The sequence below is a fragment of the Capsella rubella genome, unplaced genomic scaffold (assembly GCF_000375325.1).
Source record: "Capsella rubella cultivar Monte Gargano unplaced genomic scaffold, Caprub1_0 scaffold_1, whole genome shotgun sequence".
Lineage (NCBI taxonomy): Eukaryota > Viridiplantae > Streptophyta > Magnoliopsida > Brassicales > Brassicaceae > Capsella > Capsella rubella.
Window position 1 is genome coordinate 18,316,161 of NW_006238923.1, and position 19,942 is coordinate 18,336,102.

The window sequence follows — 19,942 nt, forward strand, 5'->3', positions numbered from 1 at the left end:
TACAAACAGAAGGTTCCATACATGAATCAAAAAATTAACGAAACATGAATCAAACATTACTAGAAACTCCGAATAACAACCATTGTAGTCCTTGTCTCCGCCGCCTTTTATTTTGTGTTCTTTTTCTCTTTGGTGGTCGCTTTTCTCCAGTAGACGCAAACCTTTTAGTTCTCTTCCTTCCACCCTTTGTTTTGCGTTTTGGCGGAATGATCTGAACATCTTTCACCCAAGGCGGGACGTTCCACTGAGACTTATCCGGTACTAGGAAAATTGTCTGGTAATACGCCATCGCCCACAACTCGGTCCAATAGTACCTAGAACACAACTCATGCATTTGTATATCTCTAGTTCTATCTTTAGTCTTTAGGTACTCTATTAAAGCGGCCAATGCATGTACACAAGGGTACTTTTGAATATCAAAGAACCTGCAACCACAACTCCTCATAACCAAATTCACCAAATAAGGCTTCCCGTCGTTGTCAATGACATTGTATTGCAGCTCAAAAGAGTTTAGCTCAGTCACTTTTAGTTTCTCAGCAACCCCCCATAAATCGTGCAAGTAATTCTCCACAAAAGGCACCAATTTATTTGCAACCGAACCAGACACGGCCTCTTTCCGATGTTCATTAAACCATTCAGAGAATTTAGCGATAATCGCATCAAGTATGGGAATTAAGGAGTATCTCCTAACGTCTTTGAATACGCTGTTCAATGATTCCACACCGTTGCTAGTGTCTAGGTTGTACCTTTCTCCTGTAAATACACACCTTGCCCATTTTTCAACCTTCGTAGAATCTTCGAGATACTTGGCAGCATTTGTATACCTTATCTTGAACGAATTGTATTCCACTTCGAACTCAGCCACTGTGTATAACCTGCTTACCTCCATGAATCTCCATGCAACAACATCTCTGTTATAGTTCGAAGCATGACCTTTAACATTTTGGGACAAATGGTATATACAAAACCCATGATGAGCTTGTGGATACACATTAGCTATGGCTTTGATGAGACTTGCATTTCTGTCAGTCATAAAGACTATTTCAGAGGAGTCTCCAATAACGGTTTTCAACATCTCCATAAACCAATTCCAACTCGCATCATTCTCACCGTCAAGAACACCAAACGCTAACGGATAATGATGCCGGTTAGGATCTTGAGCCGAGGCAAAAACAAGAACACCACCATATCCGTTCTTTAGAAATGTTGCATCTATACTTATAACCTTTCTCATGACTTGAAACCCTTCGATGCTAACTCCCAAAGCTATGAACAAGTACATGAATTTCTTATTCTCATCCAAATGCAGATATGTTCTCGTACCTTGATTAACCTTCTCTAACATGTGCAAATAACAAGGGAGCATTTTGTAGCTTTCTTCCGCGGTACCACGCAAATCACTAACGGCTTTAACTTTCCCTCTCAATGCCGTCGAGTATGATACACTCAAACCCAATTTGGTCTTCACAAGTTCCACGATAATCTTGGGACGTGGAGTTTCCATCTGTCCTGGATAATCATTATGCAAAAGGGATGCAACTAATTCCGGGGTGCCGCGCCTGTTACTGTTGCTTGAACTTTTACTCGCCCGAGAGCAACTATGCATATTGTTGTGCCGGCGGATCGAGAAAATCTCAGTATGTGGAACTCTTGTAGCTCGTAAACCCCAACTACATCCTTCTTTATAACATTTCAACACATAACGATCCTTATCCGACTTCGCAATTTTAAACCTAAAACAGTTAGCAAACGAAGCTCTATCCACCACTTCTTGCAATGCCTTCTTGTTTGGGAATTCGTCAAATTTCCTCAAAGTTAAACCGTCTTCCCATGGGTCTATAAACTGAGAAGGTGTTACAACAGGTGGTTGTTCAACATACTCATCACCTTCTTCACGTCCTAAAGTTTCAGAATCCCCCTCGACACCCTTTCCTTTATCTTTCTCTTCGTATGCAACAATGGCGTTAGCCTCATCATCTCTAGTCTGTTGGTTTTGATAATTCATACCAACAGAACTTTGGTCCACTCTAACAGCCTCATCATCATCATCATCATCATCTTCAATCACTTGCTCATGCTGTTCCGATACCTTTGTCACATCCACAATCAACACACATCTTCGCTTCTCTGTATCAAAGGACGTCAAATACACATCCAAATCCTCATCATCATAAATCGTACACTTTTCCCTCACATTCGATTCTGCCACTAGCGGATAGTAGCTCAACTCCAACTTAACATGGCTCTCAACAAATCCAACCTTCTTGTTTATCCTTCCTTTTAGCATCGACAACGTTATATCACTCGCTTTTGTCTTGATCATAATACTATACATCCGACCTTCACACTTAAAATATATGCTAACTCTTTCGCTCATTGTATCCTGCCAAAAAAAAAATACAATAAACAAAATCAGTTTTACCAGTTTTACTAATTTTACCAGTTCCTGTACTACTTGGTTTTACCAGTTTTACCATTTATGCGAGTTGTACCAGTATTACCAGTTTTACTAGTTATACTATATTTACCACAGTGCCTAGTTTTACTAGTTCTACTCTAAATCGAATTTCGATTTCGGGTTCTAAACTCTGCAATTCAAGACGAATCTGGGTTTAAAAGTCATTCTAATCAACTAAATAGCTCAATCAACCAAGAACCCATGCTCAAACATCCAATGTGCTAAGGATTTATCTTCTCAACCAAAATCCAATCAAATTTCAAAAATCTAGTTCTATATGAAGCTTATAGTTGAAGAATGTACCTGCATTTTGGAGCTTTGTACAGCTCAAAAGAGAAGAAGAAACGCAGGGCCTCCGACGTCGCCGGAATCGACAGCTCCGGCACCAAAAACGGACCACGACGGAAGAGGAGGCGGAGAAGAGCTCTGAGCTCGGGTTCGGCGTTCGTGGGGAGAGGTTCGATTTTTTTTTTTTTTGTTTATTTTTTTTATTAATTAAAGTAAATAAAAGAAAAACAAAAAGAAAATAAGGAGCAGGGGTAGTTTGGGGATGACACATTATCATTAATGAAGGAGGGGTAGAGAGATTAAAAAGGGAGATAGTGGAATAAAAATTAGAAAAAAGGGCATGGGAGATGATTACTCGTGAAAAATACTAAACAAAGCAGTTGAGTTGAGCCAATCTGAATTTTTTTGAATGCAATAGGGATTTGTAACTTTGTATAAACTTATATAGACGAGCCCAATAATTTAAGAGGCCCAATTCCATTGTTGCAAATTTAAGCCCAAATTCGTATCCATAGTCTCCGACAGAGATATCTAATTACGATTCACACACGAGTTGACTAATGAACAGATTTAATAAAAGACAGATCAGACGGACTTAAGTTACATTACATATGATGGTTATATTTGTTATTAGATCAAATGATATTCGAAGTTTAGAGAGACATGATAACCACAAAGAGTGACCAACCAACATAATATATAAATCTCAAATGAGGAATTCACAAAAAGTCTTTTTCTCTGCTTAGCTATTTGATTGCTAATTGGCAAAGTAGTGCACAGTTTCATCAGAACATGTATTAATCACTTCCTTAAACGGACAAAGTATATAATAATTTGTACACCGAATTAATCTGTTTAAACTAGGTTTACTTTAGTTAATTAACCTTAAATTCTCCAACAACCATTACCAGACATAGCCAAAAAAAATCACAACGTGCAAGTCAGTCCATGTGAAGTCTGATCAAACACTTTCATATATATAATATATACCGTCACAAAACAGTTTTCAATCATCTACGTTAGGGAAAATATGGGGAAAGATCTTAGGAGTTTGGTTACTAGGTGCATCTACGTTGGGAAGATGAATGACAATGTAAGGAAGCTGAAACTCGCAACCGAAGAACTCAAAGATCTTGGGAGCAGCGTGATGAAAAGAGTCAAGATCTGTGAGGAGCAGCAACAGATGAAGCGGCTAGACAAAGTCCAGTCTTGGCTTAGACAAGCTGACACTGTTATTAAAGAAGCTGAGGAATATTTCTTGATGTCTTCTTCTTCTTCTTCTTCTTCGGGTTTGATATCGTCGAGCCACAAGTTGGAGAAGAAGATTTGCAAGAAGCTGAAAGAGGTTCAAGAGATTAAGAGCAGAGGAATGTTTGAGGTTGTTGCGGAGAGTATTGGAGGAGGCATTGGAGGAGGAGGAGGAGGCGGATTGACGGTAAAGGATAGCGATGAGCAGACGATTGGGTTAGAGGCGGTTTCGGGTTTGGTTTGGAGGTGTTTGACGATGGAAAACACTGGGATTATTGGCTTATACGGTGTGGAAGGTGTTGGAAAGACCACGGTTTTGACTCAGGTTAATAACAGGTTGCTTCAACAGAAAGCTAATGGTTTTGATTTTGTTTTGTGGGTCTTTGTGTCCAAGAATCTGAATCTTGAGAAGATTCAAGACACGATTAGGGAGAAGATTGGGTTTTTGGATAGGACGTGGATGAGTAAAACCGAAGAAGAGAAAGCTGCCAAGATTTTTGAGATCTTGAGTAAGAGACGTTTCGCTTTGTTTCTTGATGATGTTTGGGAGAAAGTTGATCTTGGTAAGGGTTTTATTAAATGGATTACTTATGGTGCAAGCAGTAGTGTTTATTACTTGTTGTATACGTTAATCTGTTTTTCTTGTACAGTGAAAGCTGGAGTTCCACCACCCGATGCACAGAACCGGTCGAAGATAGTGTTCACGACGTGCAGCGAAGAAGTTTGTAAGGAGATGAGTGCACAGACGAAGATCAAAGTGGAGAAATTAGCATGGGAACGAGCTTGGGACTTGTTTAAGAAGAATGTTGGAGAAGATACAGTGAAGAGCCACCCGGACATAGCTAAGGTGGCTCAAGAAGTTGCAGCCAAATGTGATGGTCTTCCTTTGGCTTTGGTCACCATTGGCCGAGCCATGGCCTCCAAGAAAACTCCTCAAGAATGGCGTGACGCCTTGTACATCTTGAGTAACTCTCCTCCTAACTTCTCAGGTCAAATTCTTAAACTTTGATCAAGTATTTTATCAACTATAGGTTTCATTTTCATGGTTTCTAACTGATGATCATTTCAACTTATTTATTTCTGGTAACAGTTCTCAAACTACTGGACAGGAACTAGGTGAAGCCGAGATGTGGTATTTAAATTGGGAAAACATTGATGTATTGTTTAAAGTTACTGGCTAGGTTATTTTTGAAAGATTTGTTTGATTTTTTTCTATTGTGTATTTGCTTTGTAATTTTCTCATTGATCATATATAATAAGAATGAATGTTCTAGTCTCACTGGGTAAACAAGGGTTCCAATTTAATTTAGTAAACAAAGAGAATGGTACCAACAACGACATTTTAGAGAGTGGAGCTTATTTGTCTATGTGGAGAAATAAAAAACAAAGAAGAATACAGAAACATAATTAAACCAAAATCAGTTCTTACTGAAGCTTCTTGATGCCAGGAAATGAAGGAAGAACTGTGATGAGAGCATCGTTGTATCCTACAGGCTCTGCAAATCGGAGAAAAAAAAACAAAAGTCAGAGGAGGAATATCATGTTGGTATGAGGAAAGATTTAGCGGCATAAAGAAAAGGGTCTTACCGCCATCTTCGCGGAGTATTTTGACAATCTCACCGGAAACATCAGACTGGAAGAAGACAAAAAAAAAAATAAGAAGACAAGGAAGAGAAAACGGCAAAGAAACTGAATATGATTACTGTTATTACCTCAACTGGGATCTGGCCACCGAGTTGTTCGATGTAGCATAGAACTTGACCTTCTTTCACTATGTCTTTCTGATGAGTAGCCAAAAACAAATACATAATCAATTGAGAGATTCCCAAAAATTCCAAGAAGATGGAGATTTTCAAAGACTTGTTTAAAACATAAGAGAAGGAGTACCTCTTTACAGATAGTAGGAGTGCGTTTGCCTTTTATGGTTTTGGATCTCCTGAAATAACCGACCTACAATAGAAATTCAATCGAGAGACTACAAATTTTAGTCGGTGTCATGTCCGTTTCAAAAGAATTATCAAGCGCTGAGCCTCAAAGTCAATATGGTCTCTAACCGTTGGAGATTGGAGAATCACTAAACCCTGATCAGCAGCTTTGTTAGAGAGTGTTTGTGGTCTGTCTGATGAAGATGATGATTTTGTGATAGCTAATGACGAAGAAGTGGCTGAGCCATTAGTATGAACCCCCTCAGGAGCTGCGCTTGCAGCAACCACATTTGGAATTTGCTGAGGTGGTGGACTACTTTGGTCAGCTAATTTTCTTGCTACATAAAGGCGGAAACCTCCCAGCTATTAGAAATATGCAAACGGGAGAAAGAAAAAGCATTAGAGACGATGCGAAAGAAAACTTAGCAGAGACTAGTAATCAAATGAACTGAGCTACAATGAATACGAGTTCAGAAATTATAAGTGCTGCTTACTTTAAGTTCAAACTCTGCAATTGATGAGGAATCAGTGATTTCACTGATAAGTGCTTCAACCTAGAAGATGGAAAAGAAAAATAATGACTCAGTTTAAATGAGGACATACAGTTTTCCTTCTCTAGCATTATAATAATCAAGTTGCAGTAAAGATATCTTTTTAGATGGAAAGAACAATGTGGCAGTTCTAGCTTTGTGAATTCTATATAATTCCAAAGTGACCTCCCTAATGTAAAAACAGTTGTGCATGATACTTAGCCTTGGATATAAGAGATTTAACATGAAGGTAAGACCCACCTCAGAGGAATTGGGAATGAGCTGAGTATTCACAATAGTTGGTTCAGTCTCTTCAGAATCCTCTACGTCTGCAATAGCTACAGTAAAGAATGTTAAAGAAGAATAAATAATGAGTCATTCCATAAGCCAAAACTATAAGCATTGTAAGAAAGGATTTATTTTTATGAACAAACAGTAAAACACAATCAAGTGCTAAGATAACAATATACCAGATGTTTCTGCAGGTGGGACAGTAGACAATTGGACAGCTTTCACAGCTCGCAGAGTTGTCCTCAGACTCGGAAACTTGATGGGGCTTTGGCCTTGGTCAATAAAAAGTCTTTGATTGTTCGGTATCAGCAAGTTTCCACATCTTAATCTACTGAAATTTGCTAAAGAAATCCGAAGTTTTGGAGCTCCTAAGCTACCTGAAACAGAAGCAAATATCTTATCAATACTCCTCAATACAGCAATGAGCTCAAATACACTACATGTTACATTAACTATAAACTCAAACAAACAAGAAAGGAGCATGTTTTGAAAATAGATATTATTGTTTTTGCTATATATAGTCTTGAAACGAGGAGAAGAACAATTGCATTATAAAGGAACAAGCTTTATAATGCATTATTCTTGAAACGAAGACGCATCAACTCAAGACTCGTATTTTTGTTTTCTCTCTTTTACACACTAATCACATTGCAAAAGAACTCTCTGTCTCTGCTTGTTCAAACGCAAATCTAAATCAAATTCTAAATTGCAAGATGACCCAATTGAAAGAAGGATTCACGAAAATGGAGAACAACAAAATCATTCATGATCAATTTCACAAAAATAAAAATTGAAACTTTAAGCTCGAATGTGAACCTCAAAACTTACAGGAATTCATGGGAAGAAGAGGAGAAAGATCCGATGAAGAGATGAATGATAATGCAGGAGATGTGATGTGGTGAAGATTTGGAAAAATAAAAGCTGAGTAAACGATACGAACGAGGAAGACGATTCGAAATCAAATTTGAGGAACCCGAAGGAGGAATGAGACAGTGGTTTCGCTTGTTCGATACAAACAGAGTGAAGCGAAAGAAAATGGAGTAAACTGGATTTGGGTATTTTTGGTATCTAGGCCCATTACTTTACTCCAAAAAGCCCTTGATCACACCTTCAGATTTCCAGTTAAGTTTTTTCGTGGTTTCAGATTATGGAATTAATATATTATTATGGGGACCCGAAAAGCCCGTCATATATTTTTGTTTTGGACGTTTGAAACAAGCATTTTTAAATTGGAACGAAAAATACCTCAGTTATTTATTTTATTTTTATAAAAATCTTCATTTATATAATGATTGGTATATTTCTACCCATGAATACAGAATATTTGACAGAGTTAAATTTTGATCTCACATATTTAAGAATATATACATTAAAAAACTTAAGTTTTTATTTATTTATTCTGATCGGTTCGGATTATATATTAAATAATTTTGGAAAAAAACATTGGATTTTTACAATCAACTATTTTCCAACAATTTAAATTTGAAAATTTTACGTCGCTACAAATGATACCCATTATTTTTAGATGAAAATATATTTCTTTTAACAAAATAAAATATAGTAATACTTTTTGTGTTTCCCACCAAGTCATTTAACTCAAAGACTTTGAATGAAATTTATTATATTTTAATATATGAATTTATATATTAAAGATTCTTTTAACATATATTAGTGTCATTTATATTTTCATTAGTTCAATTGGTATATGTGATTTTTTATTTACCAAATTTATTATAAAAGAAAATTGAAAAAGATGTTCCAGATAAATCTTATTATACCAGTAAATAAATATAACATATGATTAATATTGGTTTCAAACAAAACACAAAACCCTGGAGGCTGGAGTGGACTAATAATACGTTTGAGATTTTTTTTTTCTTAGATATAAATAAGAAATCAATAATTTTATTATATATATGACTAGTTTAAAATATAAAAACCCTCACTAGGGGTTGACATGTAAACATGTCTCCAACGTACAATAATATACCCAAAATTCAGAAATTTGAACGAAAAAAGAAAATCATAAAACAATATTTTTGTCTTGGTATTGGAGAATATAGGATCCAATCCTCTTAAATATTCTTGGAGCCGGGTTTGCTAGGGCTGTTTGTGGCCGTGGGACTCATCCCGAGAGTGTTCTTCACAGCGTCGGCTGCTCCCTGTGCCATGTTCTTAACTTGGCCACCAGTCTACACACCAAAACCAATAATAAATATGTTAATGAATATATAATTAATGTCATTTAAATTAAGGAAAATGAAAAAATGAGAAGAAGAAAACAAAACCTGTTGGATGACACTAGAGGCCTGGGAAATTAGGGAAGGGCTGTTCTGATCATGTTCTGATGATGAGTGTAACTGTGAGTGAGTATGGTGATCAGCATGTTGGTTCATTGCATGTGATACATTGTTCAAGTACTCTTCCTTCTTCAGCTATAATTAACATATATTAGATATAAATATTGGATATATCATATATATCTAGTTCATCACAAATATCAGATTTTCGAAAATTGTCAATATTGCATAAAACTAGACTGTGAATGTTCAGTCTCGGTCCAAATAACATAAAAACCATGATTTTAGATATCTAACATATTTAATCCAAATTAAAAACAAACTCTTATTAAGGATTTGTGATATATTAGCTAAAAAAAACATACCAAAAAAAATACATGATGGGATTGATATGCATTATATTGGTGCAATCATCTAATGAATGAAGTGGTTATTTTGTGTTTGTATGTACCTGAACTTGACCGCTGACTTCTTCGGCTTCGTGTCTCAATTGCTGGCTCGACGACATCTTCTTTGTTGATCTGTGAATGTCTTAATTAGATATTAAGATTGTAAATTTGTAGAATACCTGATGGGATTGATATGCATCTACTATAGTATTTATACATATCGCAAGAAGTGTTTTTTTTATAGTAAAAATCCTAAATCTACGCATTACTATTGGCGATTTTTACATTGCTAATTTTTGCTGTGGAGGTGAATAATTTGAGGACGTCTCAACGTGCTTGGTCAAGAAATAAAGGAGGATGACCGGCAAAAAGATAATCTTAAGCCTTTTTTGTCGGTGACAATTCTTTTCTTTTTTGCCCTGTTGCTTGTTAAAAAGGTATTTTATTCATGTAGTATGGTTTGAAAAGTCCGATCGATTTCTAGGCTTTATAGAGTTTTGTTCTTGGTATGATCCAACTAAAATAAATTTGTTTTATATATTGTCGAATGTATGTAAAAATATTGTGCGAATTATTGTATAGTACTGTCACGTTGTATATTTTGGTTTCTTTTTTATAAGAAAAATGTAAATATCTAGTGCGTAATGACGGTTGCGTAATGCATTGAGTACATGAATATCCAGTAATTATAATCCGGATAACGTGAGTCACCCACGTGTCTAGCATTCTAGCTTCTTCTGTGACTTAATTTAGTTTTTACCATGAGGTGGCACATCAGCATAGGGTGGTCTTCAGAACGAGAAACCTAACTTTATAACACTCGCACATAACTCCAAGTTTCGAACCTTCGTCACTTCAACCTAATCGGGGCACGTAGCTACACACATGTCGAGATACTGTAACACATATCTTGTTCCCACGCCGACCAAGACTTGCTATATATACTTCTTAACGAACGACTCGGAGACAACTCATCACAGTTCCAAACACATAAAAAAACACACGATCTTAAGAAAAGGTTTATTATCAAGGTAAAATATTTTGGTTTCGAATTTTTGAAGAGAGAAAATGGCGTCTCATCAAGAACAGAGTTACAAAGCTGGTGAAACTAGAGGCAAGGCTCAGGTACGTACTAAATGTTTTATATGAATTACTACAAATCTACAATACTTGTTTGGAAACAACAGTTATATATATATATTTTGTTTTTTGCAAAAAACTAAAATATTTTTGTATAGATGGTGAAGTTATTATTTGATTAAAAAGGAAAAATCATCTGAATGATAATTTTAATCATCAAATCTTTGAACTGTAGGAGAAGGGGGAAGCTATGGGAATGATGGGAGAGAAAACACAGGCAGCTAAGGATAAAACTCAAGAGACAGCTCAAGCGGCACAACAAAAGGCTCATGAAACAGCTCAAACGGCACAACAAAAGGCTCATGAAACAGCTCAAACGGCACAACAAAAGGCTCATGAAACAGCTCAGTCTGCTAAAGACAAGACGTCTCAAGCAGCACAAACAACTCAACAGAGAGCTCAAGAGTCCAAGGACAAAACGGGAAGCCACATGTCGGAAACCGGAGAGACAATCAAGAACAAGGCACAAGACGCAGCGGAATATACCAAAGAGACAGCTGAAGCTGGTAAGGAGAAGACCAGTGGGATCTTGGGCCAGACCGGTGAGCAGGTGAAGCAGATGGCTATGGGAGCTACTGATGCAGTTAAGCACACTTTGGGGCTTGGTACTGATGAAGGAAATAAAGAACATGTTTCTTCAGCCCCAAGTACTACTACTACAACCACTACTCATGAAACACAGAAGAAGTAATTAAAGAAGATGAACAAGATTTGTTTTGTGTGTGTCCTTGAGTTTTCATGTTTTGTTTGCTTTGTTTAACGTTTGTTGTGTTTGTGAGATTATGTTGATCCTACTTGTTGTTTATTTGGCCTGAGTTTTTACGTATTATTATGTAATGGTTTTATATTGGCCCTTGTTATCTAGGCCGGTGAATAAATTTTATATTTTCGTTTTTATTTTGGCATCTCTGATTAGGTTCCTATAATTACCATTTGTTGGCTCAAAAGAGAGAAAAGGGTCGTATTTTAATTATTAAAGTTCCAAAATCACCTTGTATGTTCTCAGAAACCCTTGTAATGTCGCACCCGGAGTTTTTTTTGTTCTTTTTTTCGTCAATTAAATTTTATTAAGTTTGGGAGTCTTTACAAATGAGATGTTGCCTATTACAAATTTTTGGAACAAAATTTTTAAAAATAATCATTAAGTAGGCTTTCCAGTGTCAGTTCCTTGATCTCTTCTATTGATAGCATTGATTAAAACCTCATAACCCCCTTTAAATATTAAAGAACAATAACTTCGAATCCAAGTTTGTTGTATGGCTCTGTTAGTAATCTTTTTGTTTATGTAACTAACGTTTGATGTCGATTGACACTGTTATAACCCGAGTCGATCTCCAAAAAACATATTTTACATATAGACTAAAAGATATATCTCTAGATCGGATGTCAACTTTGCAATGACCGCAAAGTTTTATAAATTCAATTCTAGTAATTTTAGACATATCAAATAGTACTTTAATTTTTTTTTTCTAAAATTTAAAGCTAACTAATATTACATGCAGTTGATTATTTCCCCACCCAAGGAAGTAACGTAAATCGGCATCTAGGGGGAGTCGGACAAATCCATTATGTATCTATGCCAAACCATAATTAGAAATTTCAGTTAAGTTTCCAATTTGGTTATACAAGGAAAAATATATACTCTTTTCTTTTCATATTTGTGTCATTCTAGATTTCAAATTTTGTTCAAAATAAGTATTGTTATACAATTAATAAATATTTAGAGAGAAATAACTAAAATATAGTTTTATTAAAGAGAGATCTGAATATATACATATTTATATTTATAATGCGATTAGCATGAAATTCTTATGTTATATTTATATTTATAATTATAGTAGCTCATAAATTTATATTTCGAAAAACTAAGAAATATATTTTTATGAACTTTCTCACATATCTTATTAAATTTCATATTCTATCTCATATTGCATAACTCTTATATTAATAATTATATCCATATTTAAGGCATTACATTTTATCTAATTAAATTTGTATATTTTGTTATATGTAGACATTTTTGTAACTTCCATAGTATTATTAGTATTTCAATGAATGACTTAGTTAAAAACATAATAAATAATAAAATATATTAGTGTTGTCAAAAAAAAAAAAATATTAGTATGTACTTAATACATCTTTGTAACTCTCATATATATAGTCTATATAACTAATAGATATTTATTGATATAAAGATTAGTACATTAACTACCCAGTTAAATAATAAATCTATAATAGGCGTTAAACTACAGTTTTCATATAAATAGCAAGACACACGTCTCACTAACCCTCATAAATCAGATCACACATAAAAAAATATTTCAAAGAAATTTTTATTAGTGTATATCTATATGTATGCCCTATGTATGTAGCATATGCTATTATGTTTATAAGAAGTTTATACCGGTAAGAATGTATATATATATATATATTTAAAATATAAGGGTATATGTAATTTTCTTTTATCTAAATTGTCTTCATATTTATTTTATTTTTAGGTCAATTAGTAATGCATATAAATTCTGCAAATATATTATCAACAACATGATATTAAGCCAATAGTTAAAAAACGTCTAAAAATTAAATCTTAGAATTGTATGGACATGTTAGTTTTATTACTTACACTTTAGAATATTTTTCTTTTCTCATCTTATGCTTTTCATTGTGATGTGGTAAAGGAGCTAAATTAATTTTTATTATAATATGGATATGAGTTTCTTGTTATTTTAAAATATTAAAACTATAAATGGCTGTATATTTTAACCACTGTTATAACCCGGACTGGTCATGGGCTAAAGCTGGTAAAGCCCTTGCTTTAAGCACCAAATAATATATAGGGTTAGTTAAAAGTATGTGCTCAAATAAATAGAAAACGAAAAGGAAAGAGTTGATAAATTGAAAATTAGTTTTTTCAATGAAATAAATAGAAAACGAAAAGGAAAGAGTTGATAAATTGAAAATTAGTTTTTTCAATGGGGGGGAGGTGAAAATACGTGGCTATCCCTATACCAATTTAGTTGCAAGTTCAGCATGTAATGATTATTCTCTAAGCAAATATCTGACAAGATCCAATTGTGCAGAGACACCAATGATGATGCGCTATATAGATTATTATCGGATAACTAAGTTGCATTTATAGATTGTTATCGGATAACTAGATTGTTATCTAATATGTTATCTGATAATTAGATCGTTATCAATTATGTTATCGGATAATTAGATTGTTATCAAATAATGAAATTCTTATAAAACGATAGTAAAGTATAAAACTCAACAAAAATGCAACACAACTGAATCCCTAAATATGATACATTTAGATAAGGGATAACACATTAATTAGTATAATATTTTTGTTAATATGTGTGGATATTATCAGATAACGAAAAGGTTATATGCTTAGGTGAGAGATAAAGAGAGAGAAAGATATAAGAAGAGAACGAGAATCGATGTTTATTTGTTTATGTAAGTTATAGATAGGGGTAAAAACGTCTGGAAAAAAGAAAACTAAATATTGAGTTATGGATGTTAGATATTTAATTAATTGGTCAACTGAGACTACCAAATGTAAATACCCTAATATATATATATATATAAATTTTGAGGCAACAGATTCTATAAGTAGATGTAGTTCAGTGGTTAATTCTTCTTTATTTTGTGTTTGAAAATTTCCAAAATGTTTTTGAGATTATTTAGATAGTCAACAAATATCATAATATCCCACGGAAAACTTTCACATAGACTCAAATTTTCCACTACCTTAAGGAAAAAAATGTCTAGAAAACCTAGTTTTTTCTTCTTTGTTTTAATAACATATCATATAAAGAAAATCACTGCCATTTTCAAAAGATCTTCATTTTCTCTTCTATTGAGTTTAGTTTTTGCTGCACGTCAAAATTCTTTTTTTCTGCGTGTATAAAATATTTTTCAGGAAAATTTGAAATATACTCGTCTTTAGTGTGAACCACATAATCTGATGGGAAGTCATCGCAACATAATCTAATTAACAGTTCATGTTCTCGAGAATATATAATGGGAACACCATTAACAATAAACCATCATTCATTATCCCTGATATAAGTTGTCTTAAGATCTAGAGAACATAATCCCGTGAATTTATGATTATCTTCTCTAGGCATATGGAATATTTGTTTAAATTGTGGGTGTTCCTGAGGAATGTTCTTTGATCAATCTCGGTAGACATAAAAATCTACTTGTGAGACCCCAATGCAGAGAGGTCAGGGCGTAATTTCCTCATGAACACACCCACAATTTCAACATATATTCCATATGCCTAGTGAAGATAATCATTATTTCATGGGATTGTGGGCTCTAGATCTTAAGATAGCTTATATCAAGGATAATGAATGCTTATTTATTTTCAATGATGTTCCCATTAGATATTCAGTTTGGGAACATGCATTGTTAACTGAATTATGTTGTTTTGACCTCCCATCAGATTATGTGGTTCACATTAAGGATGGGTATATATCAACTTATGCTGAAGAGTATTTTGTAGACGGGAAAAAGATAAATATATCAGACGTGCAGCAAAAACAAATCTCAATGGAAGAGGAAAATGAAGATTTTTGAAAATAGCAGTGATTTTCTTCATAGGATTTGTCATTAATGTAAAGAAGAACAAAACCGGTTTTTTAAACACTTTCTTTGTTAAGGTAGTGAAAAATTTGAGTCTCTGTGAAAGTTTTCAGTACAGTACTCTCACATTTGTTGACTGCCTAAAGGATTTCGAAAACATGATGGAAACTTTCAAACACAAAGTAAAGAAGAAGACTAAATGGACTTTCTCTTGCGTCATAACTCCTTTAGAGGTAATTTCTGCTTTTGTTGTTTAACAATGTAGTTTTGAGAGTCTTTATTTTTTATTTGTTTTCTTTATGCATTGTAGATATTAGCTTTTGAATGTATTTCACAGCTCAAGACATCATATCAAATTGATGTAGAAGAAGCACATAATGCATGTCCAAGAATGTGTAAGAAGAAGTTTGTTAAAACCAGTGACAAATGCTTTACCAAAAAACTTCAAGAATAACCTAAGCCTCAATTCCTCAAAGGATCACGCTTGTACAAAAAAATAAGCTCCTATACCCGAGCCATAACTAGTAAAAACTCAGATTCAAACAGAGGACAAGATCTTTTCCTTGGCAAAAAAACTATCTAGCCACAAAGGATGGCATGACGCCACATACGGCTGAAGTCTACAATAAGAAAAGAACCTCGTCTCAATATGAGTTTTCCACAAAAAAAAAAAATCACCCAATAACAGAACCCGTAAACGACACACCTCCATAGATTTGTATCTAAATGAAGGGCAAACACTAACCTCTCATCTTGCAGACCAAAAGTCACCTTATCCATTATTTGACTGCTCATACTCTTAATAGTCCATAGAAGCCCTTTGAAGTGAGCTTCCTCTCGATCCCTTACATTAGCCGAAGCTCTCCTGCTATGTAATAAAACTCCACCCTCATGGTCTCTTAGCACCCAAGCAACCCTAGCCAACCTGTTTTTGGTGGAGCATGAAATCCCTATATTACATTTAACCTAGTTAATGAGAGGAGCTAACTGTGGGCACCGGGATCAGCACTTCGGGTTAATGGGCCAATTCCGGTTGAAGGCCTCGACACGAGGCCCACGAGAAGCCTTATGAGCCCGTTGAGGTCGGACTGGACTTGAGCTGGGGAAGTAAATACGCGATCGTAACTGACAATCTGAGCAGTCAAACACATCATTAATGCAGATCGCATAATGAGCGGAGCAGAGTCCGCGATCCCTTTAGCTAGGCCATTGTATTATAGTATAAATAGGGAGAGGATGATTTGTAAGAGAGGTCGGAAAATAACAGCAATACAACTACACTATTCTCTCTATTTACTATTTCGCTCCTCGATTTCGGTTCGAGTTCGTGACAGGGAATAAGATCTCACTCAGCTTCATCGTTCACCCTCCAGCAGGCTTCAGCTCCCACACTAACCAACCTTTCTTCACTTGTAAGCTGCTGGTCTCTCGACTAGCCAAGGAAGAATTTTCTCCACTTACTACCCTAGTCTTTTTCATCCTCAAGCTTTTGTGCCTTGTACATTCCTTCCAATCATCTTTATTTTTTAGAACAATTTCTAGAGGAGAGAAATACTTAAGGGTGTATTCAAAATGAAATTTTAAGAGATTTGAGTTTTATTGAATTTTTAAATGATTTTTATGATTTTAGGAAAATTTATAGTTTTTGGTGAAATTTGAAAAGATTTTATAAAAGTCATATAAACTTCCCTAAAATCATCATAATTATTTAAAAACTCAATAAAACTCAAATCTCTTAGAATTCCATTTGAATACACCCTTAAAAAAAAAACATATGATTTCTGTTTTTCCAAATCCTACTTATTTCATTTTTTTTTTTTTTAAGTTACTTTGACTATGTGTACATTAAAAAATTAAAACACAGCGTCAAATTGTCCCTTTTTTTATAACAGTAGCGTAATTAATTCTGAAGCTGTCAAAAGAGTCGGTCGGTCATTGTGATTTGTGAAGTTCATCTTGCTGCTATAAATAAACGTAGTCGTCATCATCGTCACGAAGTCGCATACCTCTTAAATCTTACTTATCGATTTCCCAACAAGTCAAAGTAAGCCATGGACGAAGTGATGAAGAAGCAAAACGACGTTGCTCTGTTCCGTGCAGGGAAAGTAATCTCTGCCGTAGCCAAAAACTCTAACTTAGTCTTCTCTCCCGCATCTATCAACTCCATCTTCCGTGAAATCGCTTCCTTCATACTTGTCGACCGAAGCGAAAAAGGTGGGCCAAAGATCGCGTCAGTCAATGGAGTTTGGATCGAGCAATCACTTCCGTCTTCTCCCAAGTCGAAGGAACTCTTTGAGAATTTCTTCAAGGCTGATTTTGCTCAAGTTGATTTCATATCCAATGTTAGTTTCTGATTTCTCTAGATTTTCCATATAGATTTAGGTTTCAAATTTGCTTTATATAAATTAGGTCAAGAGCTGCTTGTAATAAATTAGGTCAAGTTTTTGAAATTAACTTCATGGTTATTTTTGTTGTTTTGAAGGCTGAAGAAGTGCGCAAGGAAGTGAATTCGTGGGCTTTACATCACACCAATGGTCTCATCAAAGATCTGCTTCCTCCTTGATCTGTTACAAGCCAAACCATTAAAATTTATGGAAACGCATTGTACTTCAAGGGAGCCTGGGAAAACAAATTCGATAAGTCAATGACGATTCACAAACCATTCCACCTTGTCAATGGCAAACAAGTACATGGTGCCTTTCATGAAAAGCTACGAAAGACAATATATTAAGGCTTACAATGGTTTCAAGGTCCTTAAACTACCATACCAACAAGGCGATAATAATAAGCGTCGCCAGTTCTCAATGTGCTTCTTTCTCCCCGACACGAAAGATGGATTGGATAAGCTTGTGGAAGAAATGACATGTACTGATGGATTCTTGGACAATCACATTCCGAGATGGAAAGATAGAGTTGGTGAATTCAGAATTCCAAAGTTTAAGATAGAGTTCGGGTTTGAAGCTTCAAGAACTTTTGGTGAAATAGAGCTTAATGTGTCACTGTACCATAAAGCTTTGATTGAGATCGATGAAGACGGTGGTGCGGAAGCTGCGGCTGCTACTGCTCTATGTTGCGTTTATGGCAGCATGACTTATTTGCCTCCTCCTCCCGTAGATTTTGTGGCTGATCATCCGTTTCTTTTCTTGATTAGAGAAGACAAAACCGGAACTGTTTTGTTCGCAGGGAAAGTCTTTGATCCTTCCGTATCTTCTTCTACTTAGGTTAGGACATGCCTTGAGTTGACCGTATCAGAGTGTTTGGGGTTTTAAAGATTTGCTTCTTCGTGTAACTTTTGATTTTTGATTTTTCTTATAAGAATAAGATCATCTCCTTTTATCTTATCTTAATATAGTAATCACGATTAAATTTGTTTCAACTTTAAATTTTACTTCGATTTTTAGTTTTACTTTTCCATTTTTAGTATAGAGGTGAATTCATGGGTTGAGCATCACACTAATATATAATCTCATCAAGGATCTTCTTCCTCACGGATCTACATTTTAATAATAATTTGAAATATCCTTTAAATAAAAAAAACAAACCTTTCAATAAAAATCTTATTACATAACGAATAGAGGGAATAAATATTAGAATGGATATTAATATTGGTCGGTAACTTTGTTCCCCAGTTCTCTTCGGTCCGCAGAGTATAACCATATCATCAAAGCTCAATGGTTCTTAGCCAAACACGGATCTCATTCATTACATGATCCCTGCACACACATGGTATAAATCAAATTCAGAGATGTATGTTAAGAAACATGTAATCAAATAAAAAAAAAGTGGAATAAGCAATCAATGTTAAAGACCCTCCGCATTGTTTGAATAAGGTTGGGAATCCAGCCGTTCGAAGGGAGTCAGCACATCTATATCCAAATGCAGAGGGAATCACATCATCAGCTGTGACACGTTAGAACTAATAGTAATTAGCATATTGCGATTTGTATCTATTAGAATAGGAATATTCCTTTGTGTATATCTATACTATTAAAGCTGAAGTACACAATGAATTTACACTATAGTTTTAAAATGAAATAATTATCATTTCTAACTGGGTTAACACGCGTATCTAACTAACTAAACGGATATGTTAATCGGGTTTAGAGATTTAATCTACATCGTTCATTTTTCAGTTGATAAAAAAAAAATTGGTTTTCTATATTAAAGGAAAGATAATTATTACGTTTGATATTTAACTTTATTTGTAAGATACAATGCCTAAAATTTAGCTTAACTGGCAAGATTTTCTTAATTTCAAATATTTTATAAAGATCTTGATCGAAATTTTAAACATTGAGTATTTTAATATTTGTTTTAATAGAAACCATTCCATGTTTTCTTAGTATGGAATATTCAATATAGTTGACTTTTTAAACTATTTTATTTTTAACTTGACCAACCAAATCAATCTATATTAACATTTTTTAAATACATTTGATAATATAACTTTTTATTTGTAAGATTTTTATTAATAAACTTTTGTCATTTCATTATATATTAAAAATTGAAGAATTATTTATTAAGTAATCATTATCCTATTCGATTTTCTTTGAATATATATTTCCTTAATCATTTAAAATCCATAATATGTATATATTTCCTTAATCATTTAAATCTAAATCGTTTATATCAAAATCATTAATTTATGGTAGGCAAAATCAACGAATTATATCTTAATTTATAACAATTTACTAATTTATGCTAATTAAATTCGCCTATTAAATATAAACATGATTTGTTATTCTAAGTCTTCTAAAAATGGAATGGCGGCATGATC

General features: G+C 34.3%; 6 protein-coding genes and 1 pseudogene across 7 annotated transcripts in view; 3 read left to right on the forward strand and 4 right to left on the reverse strand.

The window, feature by feature from the left end:
• Positions 1 to 49: 49 nt before the first annotated feature.
• Positions 50 to 2,856, reverse strand: LOC111832451. Its single transcript, XM_023788782.1, has 2 exons — positions 2,762 to 2,856; positions 50 to 2,383 (listed from the first exon to the last, which is right to left on the reverse strand). Exons 1-2 carry the CDS (start codon positions 2,765 to 2,767, stop codon positions 50 to 52), a joined length of 2,340 nt encoding a protein of 779 aa, XP_023644550.1. The 5' UTR covers positions 2,768 to 2,856.
• A 920-nt stretch (positions 2,857 to 3,776) lies between these two features.
• On the forward strand, positions 3,777 to 5,273 carry LOC17898594 (probable disease resistance protein At1g52660). The gene is made up of 3 exons (XM_006304514.2): positions 3,777 to 4,557; positions 4,645 to 4,983; positions 5,085 to 5,273. Exons 1-3 carry the CDS (start codon positions 3,777 to 3,779, stop codon positions 5,108 to 5,110), a joined length of 1,146 nt encoding a protein of 381 aa, XP_006304576.1. The 3' UTR covers positions 5,111 to 5,273.
• Positions 5,274 to 5,317: 44 nt separating this feature from the next.
• LOC17897998 (biotin carboxyl carrier protein of acetyl-CoA carboxylase) lies at positions 5,318 to 7,722 on the reverse strand. 2 transcript variants are annotated; one of them, XM_006305464.2, is made up of 9 exons: positions 7,569 to 7,722; positions 6,920 to 7,117; positions 6,711 to 6,778; positions 6,414 to 6,473; positions 6,049 to 6,282; positions 5,882 to 5,944; positions 5,707 to 5,775; positions 5,582 to 5,627; positions 5,318 to 5,490 (listed from the first exon to the last, which is right to left on the reverse strand). In XM_006305464.2, the coding sequence occupies exons 1-9, from the start codon at positions 7,576 to 7,578 to the stop codon at positions 5,420 to 5,422; spliced, it is 819 nt and encodes a 272-aa protein (XP_006305526.1). In that variant the 5' UTR covers positions 7,579 to 7,722; the 3' UTR covers positions 5,318 to 5,419. The 2 variants fall into 2 exon arrangements, with proteins under 2 accessions (XP_006305526.1, XP_023633087.1); XM_023777319.1 differs by having other exon boundaries at positions 6,711 to 6,787; positions 7,569 to 7,720.
• A 918-nt stretch (positions 7,723 to 8,640) lies between these two features.
• Positions 8,641 to 9,594, reverse strand: LOC17896799 (late embryogenesis abundant protein 1). Its single transcript, XM_006305989.2, has 3 exons — positions 9,492 to 9,594; positions 9,029 to 9,175; positions 8,641 to 8,932 (listed from the first exon to the last, which is right to left on the reverse strand). The coding sequence occupies exons 1-3, from the start codon at positions 9,546 to 9,548 to the stop codon at positions 8,816 to 8,818; spliced, it is 321 nt and encodes a 106-aa protein (XP_006306051.1). The 5' UTR covers positions 9,549 to 9,594; the 3' UTR covers positions 8,641 to 8,815.
• An 824-nt stretch (positions 9,595 to 10,418) lies between these two features.
• Positions 10,419 to 11,466, forward strand: LOC17897437 (late embryogenesis abundant protein 7). The gene is made up of 2 exons (XM_006306467.2): positions 10,419 to 10,554; positions 10,745 to 11,466. Exons 1-2 carry the CDS (start codon positions 10,498 to 10,500, stop codon positions 11,258 to 11,260), a joined length of 573 nt encoding a protein of 190 aa, XP_006306529.1. The 5' UTR covers positions 10,419 to 10,497; the 3' UTR covers positions 11,261 to 11,466.
• A 5,518-nt stretch (positions 11,467 to 16,984) lies between these two features.
• LOC17898756 lies at positions 16,985 to 18,447 on the forward strand (annotated as a pseudogene).
• Positions 18,448 to 18,791: 344 nt separating this feature from the next.
• Positions 18,792 to 19,942, reverse strand: part of LOC111828605 (acyl-protein thioesterase 2-like) — a 3,655-nt gene continuing 2,504 nt past the window's right edge. The window contains exons 8-9 of the mRNA XM_023776939.1: positions 18,975 to 19,065; positions 18,792 to 18,878 (exon numbers count right to left, since the gene is read on the reverse strand). Of these exons, the coding sequence (XP_023632707.1) occupies positions 18,827 to 18,878; positions 18,975 to 19,065 (143 nt within the window). The 3' untranslated portion in view covers positions 18,792 to 18,826. The remainder of the gene's footprint in view (positions 18,879 to 18,974; positions 19,066 to 19,942) is intronic.